The sequence below is a fragment of the Rutilus rutilus genome (genome assembly GCF_951802725.1).
Source record: "Rutilus rutilus genome assembly, chromosome: 5".
Classification (NCBI taxonomy): Eukaryota; Metazoa; Chordata; class Actinopteri; order Cypriniformes; family Leuciscidae; genus Rutilus; species Rutilus rutilus.
The window spans coordinates 49,732,939-49,747,824 of record NC_140213.1 but is presented as its reverse complement, the minus strand read 5'-3'; the positions used below and the strand labels follow the sequence as shown (position 1 = coordinate 49,747,824).

Here is a 14,886-nt window from a genome sequence, read left to right as displayed (position 1 = left end):
GAAGAGAGAGAGGGAGAGGAGAAGAGAGAGAGGCTCTGGGAATGACATGACCTGGATTCAGGTCGGATGCTTCCTTCAGGTCCTCTTGGGAAGTTCCTACTTGCATCCCTGAAAGTCAACGGTAACTATAATGATCACTATATTGACTATAACAATAACGATAATTGTGTCCAGACCAAGAACGATCACTTACTGACAAACCGTTTGCCCCCCCCCCGCCTCCACTGACCGCTGTGTGTGTTGTGTGTGTGTGTGTTGTGTTGTGTGTGAATGCATTGATTGTGAATCTGTAATGAGTCAGGCACTTGTACACTGGGATGTGTTCTGGAGAGCTGAACTGGGTTTGACACTGGCTCCGGCTCCTGCAAGGGATTATGGGTGTTTGTGTCCGTCCCTCCCACAGGATCACCGGCTCCAAACTCTTTCTCTTTTCCTCACTCGCTCCTCTCTTGTCTTTTCACTCCCGTCTTTCTGCACCTGTTCACTAAACCCTGGATTTATGGAGTGCTGAAAAGAGAAATATATTCCCCGTCTCCAGCGCTGATGTCTGATTAATGTTCCGCCCACGTCAAACAGACGTATGAAAACAGACGCTCAGTGTTCGCAAGAGATCAAGCTGTCTAAACCATTAGCCAAACAAACTGATCACGTGATCACATCTTCATCACTGCCGGTCTTACACACACACTACTGACCTCAGTGTAGCAGAGGTTACATGTGTGTGAGTTTAAGCACCGGAGGAACCTCTTCATAGTTCCTAGAACTACTGGTGGATGTCGGCGTGTTTGTTCGCACCGCAGGAACTAGGAGCGATTTTAGCTCTAGGAACTCCTTTTGGAGGAACTCATTTACTCCTGCTTCAGAGTCAGTCTAAACCAGCGCTATAGGAACTACAGTGACATTAGTGTTCTCCGATTGGCCGAACGCACGCGAAACACCAGCACACGCCATTATTAAAAAAGCTGTGTAAACACACAGATTATAACCTATATATTTACTCCAGAAACTAACTCTACGAACATGTAAAACAGTGATAGATGGAGCTCTCAACCTTTACACTGAGGAGAAAATCCAACACAGCTTTGAGGAGATCAAGCGCAACGCAACCAGGAAAATGTTCCTAGAGGAACCATTAGTTCTCGGGAAACCATCCTGGTGGCTCGTTCCTCGAGTTCCTAGAACTACTCAGTGCGAAAGCCCCTTATTAGAGGCCATTGATTTCTCTTGTGTTTCTCTGGCAGAGCGCCGGCTGCGACGACCTGTTGGGTTCTGGGAAGGTTCCTGATAAATGTGGCGTGTGTGGAGGGGATAACAGCGCATGTAAGCTTGTCTCGGGCCTGTTTCAACACAGCCTGGCCAAAGTGGGCTATCACAAGATCGTGGAGATTCCCCCGGGAGCCACCAAAATAAACGTCACGGAGATGGTGAAGAGCAGGAACTATCTGGGTGAGTGAAGGTCCATTCACTGCAAGAACGATAATGATAGCTAAAACTATAACGAAAACTAAAATAACTATAACGAAAACTAAAATAACTATAACGAAAACTATAACGGTAAATAAAACTATAATGATAACTATAACGAAAACTAAAATATTATAACTATAACGAAAACTATAATAACTATATTGAAAACTATAACGGTAACTAAAACTATAATGATAAATATAACGAAAACTATAACGGTAACTAAAACTATAATGATAAATATAACGAAAACTATAACGGTAACTAAAACTATAATGATAACTATAGCGAAAACTATAACGGTAACTAAAACTATAATGATAACTATAGCGAAAACTATAACGGTAATGATAACTATAGCGAAAACAATAACGGTAATGATAACTATAGCGAAAACTATAACGGTAATGATAACTATATTGAAAACTATAACGGTAACTAAAACTATAATGATAACTATAACGAAAACTATAACGGTAACTAAAACTATAACGGTAACTAAAACTATAATGATAACTATAACGAAAACTATAACGGTAACTAAAACTATAACGGTAACTAAAACTATAATGATAACTATAACGAAAACTATAACGGTAACTAAAACTATAATGATAACTATAACGAAAACTATAACGGTAACTAAAACTATAACGGTAACTAAAACTATAATGATAACTATAACGAAAACTATAACGGTAACTAAAACTATAATGATAACTATAGCGAAAACTATAACGGTAACTAAAATTATAATGATAACTATAATAACTATAATAACTATAACGAAAACTATAACGGTAACTAAAACTATAATGGTAACTAAAACTATAATGATAACTATAACGAAAACTATAACGGTAACTAAAACTATAATGATAACTATAACGAAAACTATAACGGTAACTAAAACTATAATGATAACTATAACGAAAACTATAACGGTAACTAAAACTATAACGGTAACTAAAACTATAATGATAACTATAACGAAAACTATAACGGTAACTAAAACTATAATGATAACTATAGCGAAAACTATAACGGTAACTAAAATTATAATGATAACTATAACTAAAACTATAACGGTAACTAAAACTATAATGATAAATATAACGAAAACTATAACGGTAACTAAAACTATAATGAAAACTAACGAAAACTATAACGGTAACAAACTATAATGATTACGATAACTATGATAACTATAACAATAACTATAGCGAGAATTATGATAACTTATGATAACTTTAATTAAAAAATATACTGATACGTTACTATAACTAAAACTAACAATAAGTACAACTAAAACTATAATGAAAAAAAAACGCAAAACGAAAACTATAGCGATAGCTATAATGATATCTATAATAACTATAACAATAATTATAGCAATAACTATAGCGATAACTGTACTGATAACTATAACAGTAAGTATAGTGATTACTATGATGATAACTATAGTTTAGCTACAGTATACTCAGTGCCCTTTGCAATTCTGAGACCCGTTTCAAAGAAACATAGCAAAGGCGAAAACTATAATGAAGATAACTATAGCGATAACCATCACGATAAATATAATAACTATAATGAAAGCCACTATGATAACTATAGCAATAACTATAGTAACTATATTACCATACCAAGAATGATAACTATAACTGTAACTATAGCTATAGTGATAACTACAAGCTGGAGCCGCTGCTTTAGGAGACTTTAAACCAGCTGTTCAATTACATCCCAGCTCAGACTCTGGGAAACTGTATAACGTGTATTTCAGTCTCTCGGTTCGTTAAAGATAGACTGACGCTGAGATAGAACGAGTTTCACACAAACACACTCTCCATCATTCACCCATCAGATCTGTGCTGGTTTCCAGTAGCTGATCACGCTGGTTCATGTGTGTGTCGGGGTTGTTACGGCCCCTAAGTTAATAACCAATGATCTTTCAATCAAAACTAACTTTATCTGGACAATAACTTTATTCTAGATCTGCTGTAAAGCCTGAACAATCTCTGTTACTGTAATCTCCTGTTATCACTGTAAAGCTGCTGTGAAACATCTATATTGTTAAAGCGCTGTATAAATGAAGGAGACTCGACTTGACAAACTCAGTTTTCTCACAGTGTCCGTTTCTCCCTCTCCTGATTTATGAGCCTCAGGATTCAATAAGCCGCACATGCAAAGATGAGCCGGGCGATGGCCTCGGGTCACTGAACGTGTGTTAACTCACATGTGTTCGTCAGCGAGGGGTTCGAGTTTTATTCACATGTCAGCGTGTGTTAGAAGCACCGTTAGTCCACCGTTAGTAACTCTGACCAGCTCCTGTGTGTGTGTGTGTGTGTGTGTGTGTGTGTGCAGCTCTGCTCAGTCGGTCTGGCCGATCCATTATTAATGGAAACTGGGCCATCGACCGTCCAGGAATGTATGAGGGAGTGGGAACGATGTTCATGTACCGACGGCCCAATGAGATCAGCAGCAGAACCGGAGAGTCGCTCCTGGCCGAGGGCCCGACCAATGAGATCCTGGATGTTTATGTGAGTGACACTTCAACACCTGATAGCGGGATTTCTGGAACCCAATGTTATGTTATTGCAGTATAATACTGAATTTTTAACATAATGTTTACTATTTATATAATTATGTAATATAATTCAGAATTATAATTATTATTATTATTGGGGGATACATGTGTATATATATATTCATTTAGCTATTGTAACTTATTTTATTGTAACATTTCTTGTAGCCCAATGTTATGTTATTGCAATATAATACTGAATTAATATAATGTTTATTATTATTATGGTAATATTAAAATACAATTTTATTTATTTAATTATTTTAATAAATTACATTTATTAATTATTTATTAAATATATTAATTTGAATGATTATATTTTTTATTTTATTAATTCAATAATTATATTTTTTAGTATTGTTGTTATGTTATTATACATATATTGTTTTTATTTAATTGTATTAATTATTATATATTAATTATTACATGTATTAATGTATAAATTACACGTATTCATTTATCAATTATATTTGCTATTTTATTATTATTGTTGTTGTTGGTATTATTTATTATTATTGTTGTGTTAATATTATTACTAATATATTGTTTTTTATTTTATCAAATTGTATTATTACATTTATTAATAATATTTATATATCAATAACATTTATTATTGTATTAATTTAATTAATTATATTTATTTTATTAATTACATTATTTTATTATTATTGCTGTTGTATTAATTTTATTAATATAAATATAAAATAAATGCATTAATATATTAATATTATAATTTGTTGTAATAATGATATTAATGTAATACAATAATGTATTATTAATAATATTATTATTGTTGTTATTGTTGTATTATTGCAGTTTTACATGTACATTTATTTATTTAGCAGATTTTAGCCGATTATTTGATAGCAGTGACTTGAGGAATAAATGAGGAATAATCAGTCTTCACTCGCCTCACTGAGACCCTGAAGGTTTGAAACATGATGAGAAACTGAACGCTCACAGGAGTGTGTGTCTGACCAACTTCAGGACGATCAAACGGCTCACACTGATCCAGATCAACCTCAGCCTTTACTGAGCCAGAAATCTGCAGGAACACTGAAGCTGCCAGTCGTTTCGGTCTCACTTTATCCTGATGGTCTCTTTAACACATTCTGTTGACTATAAGTAATGTTTCACATACATGTCTACTAACTCTCATTAGAGTGTTAGTAGAGTGTTAGTAGAGTGTTAGTAGAGTATTAGTAGAGTGTTAGAGTGTTAGTAGAGTGTTAGTAAAGTATTAGTAGAGTGTTAGAGTATTAGTAGAGTGTTAGTAGAATGTTGAGTATTAGTAGAGTGTTAGTAGAGTGTTAGTAAAGTATTAGTAGAGTGTTAGAGTGTTAGTAGAATGTTGAGTATTAGTAGAGTGTTAGTAGAGTATTAGTAGAGTATTAGTGTTAGTAGAGTGTTAGAGTGTTAGTAGAGTGTTAGAGTGTTAGTAAAGTATTAGTAGAGTGTTAGAGTATTAGTAGAGTGTTAGTAGAATGTTGAGTATTAGTAGAGTATTAGTAGAGTGTTAGTAGAGTGTTAGTAGAGTATTAGTAGAGTGTTAGTGTTAGTAGAGTGTTAGTAGAGTGTTGAGTGTTAGTAGAGTGTTAGTAGAGTGTTAGAGTATTAGTAGAGTGTTAGAGTATTAGTAGAGTATTAGTAGAGTGTTAGTAGAGTGTTAGAGTGTTAGTAGAGTGTTAGTAGAGTGTTAGTAGAGTATTAGTAGAGTGTTAGTAGAGTGTTAGAGTATTAGTAGAGTATTAGAGTATTAGTAGAGTGTTAGTAGAGTGTTAGAGTATTAGTAGAGTATTAGTAGAGTGTTAGTAGAGTGTTAGTAGAGTGTTAGAGTATTAGTAGAGTGTTAGAGTATTAGTAGAGTATTAGTAGAGTGTTAGTAGAGTGTTAGTAGAGTGTTAGAGTATTAGTAGAGTATTAGTAGAGTGTTAGTAGAGTGTTAGAGTATTAGTAGAGTGTTAGTAGAGTGTTAGAGTGTTAGAGTATTAGTAGAGTATTAGTAGAGTGTTAGTAGAGTATTAGTAGAGTGTTAGTAGAGTGTTGAGTGTTAGTAGAGTGTTAGTAGAGTGTTAGTAGAGTATTAGTAGAGTGTTAGTAGAGTGTTGAGTGTTAGTAGAGTGTTAGGGTTAGGGTTAGAATAAGTTGACATGTACTTGCAAAGTTACTTATAGTCAGTAGAATGTCTTTTGGAGGACGATCACAATAAAGAGTTGGCAGATATTAAGCAGACAGTACTAATACTCTAATGAGAGTGAGTAGACATGTAGTTGTAAAGTGTCTTATAGTCAACAGAATGTTCAAAAGGGACCATCCAAATAAAGTGTCACATAGTCTCTCCTCATCCCTGATGTGTGTCTCTGCTCAGATGATCTACCAGCAGCCCAATCCCGGCGTCCATTACGAGTTCCTCATGCCGTCAGAGAACGCAGTCGAAGCCCAGCGTCCTGAAGAGAACCGGCTGGACGGTGAGTCGAGGTTCTGTTCGTGTGTCCGGCAGCGGGCGGGAAGTGCTGGAGCAGATTTTTGTTCATTTACATTTATTCAATTTTAGCATTTAGTAATTTAGTTGTAATAAACACTTTAAGTGGGCTATTTAAAAAGAGTAATTTATATGTTAAACCATGTTTTTTAAAACATATGCGCAGTGTGACGTCATATTGTGTGTGTGTAGAAATAATTCGTCTGCAGCCGCTGAAAAAAAAAAAAAGAAAAATCGGAGCTTTGATGAGTTTTATAGACTTGACATTGTTTCTTATTCAAAAGTGGTGAAAATCTCTATTGCCTTTTATTCCCTTTATGCATCATGTGAAATGACAGCATTCTGTTCTCTGGATCTTGTGTTGCTCCACAGTAAATGTTGTGAACGGTCAGACGGGTCCTGATGCGAACGGCCGGTCGACCCTGGAGGGTCACGAGGGGTCAGGGGTCAAGTCCATCCCGGATAATCAGCTTCCCGAAGCTCCGCCTCCAAACCGAGTGCGAGAGTATAACTGGAAGCTCAGCGGCTCCACAGACTGCAGCGCCTCCTGTGGCAGAGGTCAGAAACACACTGTTGAGCGATTCACTCAATCAATCTAAAGCCCTGTTCGGACAGCACTAGTGTAACATGGACAGGTGGGGTAAAGTAATAATCACCAGAGCTTCTCCGAGATTTTAGTCCCGTCCAAATGTGCATCTCAGTGATCATTATGGACAATAGCCCTATTCGCTGTTCGGACGGGATTAGCTTTACAAGGGTAGATGATGGAGTGATGTAAGTTTACCACAGGACGTCTGTAGTATTAATGGCCAGTTCGCACGGGATAGGAGATCTCAGTAAACCAGCAGAAGTGGGAGAGGAACTCGATTTACGCATCGCCGTCACTCCTGTCGTCATGTGTGCATTACGTTGATATCACGTGCGCAAACATATGTAACCTATATTTATATATATAAAACAGTTATGTCCGGTCGAACGATGTATTAATTAACTTCAGATTGGATTGTGTTGGTAATAGGCACTTGTCTTACGCTAAAAGATGTTTCGTGCCTCTAACAAGTGCTTCGATCTTCTCTCTGATCTGATGGTGTGTGTGAAACACTTGAGTTTTGCCACAGACTCGTTCCAGCGTCTAGAACACAACCGATGCTTTATCAAGCGCCTCCATACTTGAAAACCGTGGAAAACTGCTTTTAAACAGGAAATGATGAAATATTTACGTACATATTTACAGCGGGTGTATTCGCACGGGATTAGCGTGATGCTAATCCCGTGCGAATACACCCGCTGTAAATATGTACGTAAATATTTCATCATTTCCTGTTTAAAAGCAGTTTTCCACGGTTTTCAAGTCGGTTTTCTGAGGTCATTTTTCCGGACCTTTTAACTGAAGGTAAAAGTCACCGTAATCTTTCCTGACATTGTCCATAATGATCGCTGAGATGCACATTCAGAGAGGCTCTGGAATCACAGAGAGGCTCTGGTAATTATTGCTTTACCCCTCCTCTCCATGTTAAACTAGTCCCGTCCGAATAGGGCTAATGTCAGTAAAGATTACAGTTTTTAACATTCATTTTTCACACGAAAACGTGTTAGTGTGGGCAAGGCCTAAAGAAGAACACCCGGGCTCGTTGTGTAATGCATTTGACGCTGGATTTGTGCAACACCTGAATGTGTTCCTGGTTTGCAGGGAGCAGGTACACAGTGTTCGTGTGTGTTCATCGGGTCACTCACACACACGTGCCGATCGGTCTGTGTGACAGCAACACCAAACCCAGCGTTCAGGAGGAGCCGTGCAACGTCCAGCCCTGTCCTGCTTTGTGAGTCTCTTCTTCTTCTTCGTGTTTCTTCAAGTATAGTTTAGCTCCAGGTAATGTTCTAGAGGTCCAAAAGAACTGATTATCTGGGCCGGATTTGAAGAACCCTGCAGTAAATGATGTTGTGTGACAGTCGTTTGGCTTATACTGACATCCAGTGGTGTAACTGCAGCATTGAGTCTAGTCTAGGCACACTGATGTCTATAGTGCTGGAGCAGTTTCAGAGCTGGCTGATGTGAGGATATATAACCGTGATACGAGTGCTCCTCTGGATTTAGATCTAGATACAGTATTTATAGTGTTGTCTAGAACAATATCAGTGCAGCAGTGACTCAAAAACTACTGAGAGATCAAGACAATTAAGAGATTTAGTTCCATTAAGATATTTAAATGTTTTTTTATATTTTTTATTCTAGATTTTAATATTATCGTTTTAGTTCCACTTAGAGATTTAAATATTGTCGGTTTAGTTCCACTTAGAGATTTAAATATTGTCGGTTTAGTTCCATTTAGAGATTTAAATATTGTCGGTTTAGTTATTGTGGTTTAGTTCCACTTAGAGATTTAAATATTGTTGGTTTAGTTCCATTTAGAGATTTAAATATTGTTGGTTTAGTTCCACTTAGAGATTTAAATATTGTTGGTTTAGTTCCACTTAGAGATTTAAATATTGTCGGTTTAGTTCCATTTAGAGATTTAAATATTGTTGGTTTAGTTCCATTTAGAGATTTAAATATTGTTGGTTTAGTTCCATTTAGAGATTTAAATATTGTTGGTTTAGTTCCACTTAGAGATTTAAATATTGTTGGTTTAGTTCCACTTAGAGATTTAAATATTGTTGGTTTAGTTCCACTTAGAGATTTAAATATTGTCGGTTTAGTTCCATTTAGAGATTTAAATATTGTCGGTTTAGTTCCACTTAGAGATTTAAATATTGTTGGTTTAGTTCCATTTAGAGATTTAAATATTGTTGGTTTAGTTCCACTTAGAGATTTAAATATTGTTGGTTTAGTTCCATTTAGAGATTTAAATATTGTTGGTTTAGTTCCATTTAGAGATTTAAATATTGTTGGTTTAGTTCCACTTAGAGATTTAAATATTGTTGGTTTAGTTCCATTTAGAGATTTAAATATTGTCGGTTTAGTTCCACTTAGAGATTTAAATATTGTTGGTTTAGTTCCATTTAGAGATTTAAATATTGTTGGTTTAGTTCCACTTAGAGATTTAAATATTGTTGGTTTAGTTCCATTTAGAGATTTAAATATTGTCGGTTAAGTTCCATTTAGAGATTTAAATATTGTTGGTTTAGAGATTTAAATGTCGGCTGGTTTTATATAGAATAATCGATAAGGTTTATGAATTTGTGTTGATGTCTTTAAGTGTTTTATAATGTCCCCAAAAGACTCATGAGGTGATGTATAGTGAATATAGTCACGTAATGACACGAGCTCTCGTAGAACCTCTTCTGACTGGTGTGTGTGTGTGTGTGTGTGTGTGTGTGTTCAGCTGGGACATCGGCGAGTGGTCGGAGTGCAGTAAGACGTGTGGTTTGGGTCTTCAGCATCGCCAGGTCTTGTGTCGTCAGGTGTACGCCAACCGCACGCTAAATACACACACCAGCCGATGCCGCGCGGAGCGGCCCGAGACCAGCAGCACCTGCCAGCTGAAGATCTGCAGCGAGTGGCAGATCCGCTCGGACTGGAGTCCCGTGAGTGACAGCTGTCAGTCACAGCCCCTCCTCCCCACTGATTGGCCACACACGTGAGGACTCTGAGCGACAGCCTATCAGCGGGGGCAGTGGGCGGAGCTTTGGACTCGTTTGGGTTTGATAACTGCAATAAAACACTAGTCAAGTCAAGTCAGCTTTATTTATATAGTGCTTTTAACAATACAGATTGTTTCAAAGCAGCTTTACAGAGATAACAGGAAAATAATGCAACAAAGTTTGTTTCTAGAAGAAATAGCGTCACAGTCCAGCTTAAGTAAGTTCAGTGATGGCTCATTTTTGTTGTAAAAAAGTTATTAATTTAGTTCATTAATCTAAAGAGCCTCTCAGCTCAGTTCAGTTCTCATATAATGGTGTCAGTGCAGGAGATCAATAATATTGTTGAATATTAAATTAAATGTCCCCAACTAAGCAAGACAAAGGCGAAGAAAGACCACAAAGGTGGAAAGGAAAGTCTCATTAGTAGGGTGCAAGTAAAACTAAAAACATACACACATGCTTTACTGTGGCAGTTCCAGAGTTCAAACATGAGGGAGAACCATAGACTGTTTGAAAATATGGGCGTAGTGTCCGAGACGTCAGGTTTCTGAAGAGCGTTTCTGAAGCCCAAAGTGGCTGGAGCCGGCCGTCGCCATCTTGGCAGCGTCACTCCCTGATAAACGAACATGTGCAGCGAGGCGGATTAGCTGAGGTGACGTGACGCTAACAGACAAACGGCTAGTAGTGACACCAGCGGCAATCCACCTGTCACTCAAGTGGCCACGCCCTTAATTATGCAGAACTTTAGGGTTTAATATAATTTTAAACGGATGAGTTATATAAAAATTCACCCCCTCACAGTCGTCATGAAGGGCAACATCAGCTTTATGACCAAAAGACCAAAACCACTTTTAGCACCAGACTGTAAACATGTGTGTTTCTGCTGTAAAGTTGGGCATTTTAACACAGGGGTTTATGGGATTGAGTCTCTTCTGCAGCCTCTAGTGGCCAGTGGATGAACTGCAGTTTAACTCACTCAGTGTTGGATTCAAGAGAGAGACCGGAAGGTTCTGCTTGGTTAGAAGCATCTGTGCATTAGTGTGTGTGTGTGTGTGTGTGTTGTCAGTGTTCTGTGCCCTGCGGCGTGGGTCAGAGGTCACGTGAGGTGCACTGTGTCAGTAATGTTGGTGATATCGTGGAAGACGACGAGTGCAACATGAAACTGCGTCCCAGTGACATGGAAAACTGTGACGCGGGTCCGTGTTCGAAGAGCTGGTTCTTCAGCGAGTGGAGCGCTCGGGTGAGTCACGCTAGACGGGTTTCTGAAAGTGCTGCACGATTATCGCAATTTCCATGTAATCGCTCTTAAACCGGTGTGGCTTATCATGATTCTGAAATGGCAAAGTCTGTGATTATTTGTAATGCGCAGCTTGTCAGTGACGTACGGCTCAGGAAACGCTGCTCACTCTGAAAGCACTGAGAGTTTGAGTCGCTTATAACTAAAAGCTAAATCAAATCGCCAAATCGCGTTCGGTTTCATTGCGATTAATCGTGCAGTCCTAGTTTCTGATCAGGTGTGTGTGGCTGCGCTGACTCTCGTGTGTGTGTGTGTGTGTGTGTGTGTGTTCTGCAGTGCTCTGCGGACTGTGGCGTGGGTCTGCGGACTCGTAGTGTTGTGTGTCTCAGCGATCACACCAGCGCTCTGCCTCTGGAGGACTGCGGGTCCGATCGGCCGGTCGAGACTCAGTCCTGCAACAGCGGCCCCTGTGAGAGCCACACCGAGTGGGTCACCGGGCCCTGGACTCAGGTACGGCCCTCTGTGCTGGTCAGATCAGGGCCCTGGTGTTAGAGGTCACGGTTGGGGTTTGTGAAAAGTTAATGATTAAATCATAAAAAATGTCAAATTAAAATAAGAAATTATTTCAAAATCAAAGTAAAACAATTATTAAAAATGATTTAAATCATTAAAATAAAATATATTAAAATGAAAGTCTAAATAAAACATTTACCAAAAATGTACTGAATCACAAAAATGCAGGATTAAAATTAATTATTTTAAAATTAAAATAATAATAATAATAATAATAAAAAGAAATATTAAATCATAAAAATGCAAAATTAAAATAAATGACCTTAAAATGAAACATTTACTAAAAATTTAGTGAATCATAAAGTCATAAAGATGCTAAATTAATATAAATGATTGTAAAATAAAAACAATCAAAATTAACACTTAACAAAATACATTAAATTATAAAAATGCTAAATTTATATATATGGTATTAAAATAAAACATTTACTAAAAACTTACTGAATCACAAAAAGGCAGAATTAAAATAAGTTATTTTAAAATTAAAATAATAATAATAATAATAAATAAACAAATATTCAATTCTAAAAATTATGAATTAAAATAAATTATATTAAAATAAAACAATCAAAATAAAACATTTACTAAAAATATATTAAATTATAAAAATGCTAAATTAATATAAATGATTATAAAATAAAATCAATCAAAATACTTAAATTAAATCATACAAATGCAAAATTAAAGTACATGATTTTAAAATAAAAACTACCAAAATTAACACTTACCAAAATGCATTAAATTATAAAAATGCTAAATTAATATAAATTATATTAAAATAAAACATTTGCTAATATTTAAAAATAAAAAGAATAACAAACACTTACAATAAAATGATTAAATCATAAAAATATAAAACTAATATAAATGATTGTAAAATAAAAACGATAAAAATACATACTTAGAAAACATTTATTAAATCACAAAAATGCAGAATTAAACTAAATGATTTTAAAAATAAAAAGAATAATAATGAACACAAAGCATTTATTAAATCATAAAAATGCAAAATTAAAATAAATAGTTGTAAAATAAAACAATCAAAATAAAGACTTGATCAAATGTAGTATATTATAAAAATGGTAAATTAATATAAATGATTTTATAATAAATTTTACATTTTAAGATGAATAAACAATCAAAATAAACACTATAAATGAATGGAATAATAAAATGCAAAATAAATATAATGATTTTAAAATAATAACACTAAAAATAAACACTAAAAAATAACTGAATCCTAAAACGCTAAATTAATAAAAAATTATTTTAAAATAAAAACTAAATAAACAATTACTAAAAATGCTAAATTAATTAGGCTAATTGAATCATAAAATGTTAAATGAATATAAAGGGCTTATTAAAATATTGACATTAATTTCTGGGTTTGGGAAAAGTTTGTGAATCCCTGTTTGAGATGATGGTGCATTGGTCTTGTGTTGGTGTGTTCATGAGCGCTGTGTGTGTGTGTGTGTGTGTGTGTGTCAGTGCTCAGCGGAGTGTGGCGTGGGCAGTCAGCACAGGGCAGTGGTGTGTCTGATGAGCTCAGACGAGGGTTTCTCGGTGATGCCGGCGTTCGAGTGTTCGTCTCTAGACCGACCGATCAGCCAGAAGAACTGCTTCATCAAAACCTGCGCAGCAAAGTGGTTCCACACCGAATGGAGCGCGGTGAGACACACACACACACACACACACACACACACACACACACACACACACACACACACACACACACACACACACACACACACACACACACACATCCACTGAGACACACACACACACACACACATCCACTGAGACACACACACACACACACACATCCACTGACACACACATACACACACACACACACACACACACACACACACACTGAGAATCAAGCTGTGACTGCGGTGCTTCTGAGTTTGAGTTTATCTGACATAAAAAGTAGCAATACAATATTGTTACAACTTGTTTGTCAAGTATAACAAGTTTTTTTTAAACGAGACATTTTCATGACAGATCATGCACACAATACACATATATATCCATATCTATTACCTCAATGTCCAATGGCAACTTACTCCACTCCTGCGCTCCTGAATATTCAAGCGTCCTCTATTACCATACAGTGTCTTACACTTACATAGATTCAAATCCATAATACTGTGTCTAGTATAGTGTCCATGTGTTGCATTAACCCCAGAGAAATATGAGTTAATATATATAATTCTGTTGTTCTGTGTTGATGTTTGCATGTATGCAGTGCTCGAAGTCGTGTGAGTCCGGTTACCGTGTGCGAGAGGTGCGCTGTCTCTCTGATGATCACATGACCAGCAGTCTCTCTGATGATCACATGACCAGCAGTCTCTCTGATGATCACATGACCAGCAGTGACCGCTGTGAGCAAACACTGAAGCCCCACGAGAGGGAGGAGTGTAACCCTGAGCCTTGCCTTCCTCTGATTGGTCAGTTCCTTCATGAATATATGAATATCAAGTGGCATATGTTACATTTACCCAAAATCAAAAGAAAGAAACATATATATATATATATATATATATATATATATATATATATAATTATTATTATATATATTAACTGTATTTTACATTATATATAGAGCAATATTATATATAATTATAAATATTTGTTTTTTAAATAAATACATTTATAAAAAATGTACTTATATAAACTGTATTTTGTATGTAGAAAATGTGTGTATATATATATATAAATGATAATAATAATAATATTATTATTATTATTATTATATACATTACCTGTATTTTGCATATATATATTATTTTATTTTTTTTATATATTTTTTTTAAATAAATTAAAATGATGTGTGTGTGTATATATATATATATATATTTTGCATGTAGAAATTTAAAATAAATATTTAAATATAGATATTTAAGTAAAAAATATATGTTTTTTTTATGCTGTGACGTGAACATGATTTGGTGAGTATCTGTT

The 14,886-nt window shown here is 35.7% G+C and overlaps 1 protein-coding gene across 3 annotated transcripts in view; it reads left to right on the top strand.

Moving 5' to 3' along the window:
* The window catches only part of thsd4 (thrombospondin type 1 domain containing 4), a 40,615-nt gene that overhangs the window by 24,095 nt on the left and 1,634 nt on the right, over positions 1 to 14,886 (top strand). For 2 of the 3 annotated variants that reach the window (XM_084409285.1, XM_084409286.1), the window contains 10 exons: positions 1,242 to 1,446; positions 3,829 to 4,004; positions 6,417 to 6,516; positions 6,903 to 7,088; positions 8,221 to 8,350; positions 9,854 to 10,055; positions 11,179 to 11,352; positions 11,686 to 11,859; positions 13,411 to 13,590; positions 14,171 to 14,372. In XM_084409285.1, coding sequence (XP_084265411.1) covers positions 1,242 to 1,446; positions 3,829 to 4,004; positions 6,417 to 6,516; positions 6,903 to 7,088; positions 8,221 to 8,350; positions 9,854 to 10,055; positions 11,179 to 11,352; positions 11,686 to 11,859; positions 13,411 to 13,590; positions 14,171 to 14,372 — 1,729 coding nt within the window. The remainder of the gene's footprint in view (positions 1 to 1,241; positions 1,447 to 3,828; positions 4,005 to 6,416; positions 6,517 to 6,902; positions 7,089 to 8,220; positions 8,351 to 9,853; positions 10,056 to 11,178; positions 11,353 to 11,685; positions 11,860 to 13,410; positions 13,591 to 14,170; positions 14,373 to 14,886) is intronic. The other variant, XR_014627435.1, reaches the window with a different exon arrangement.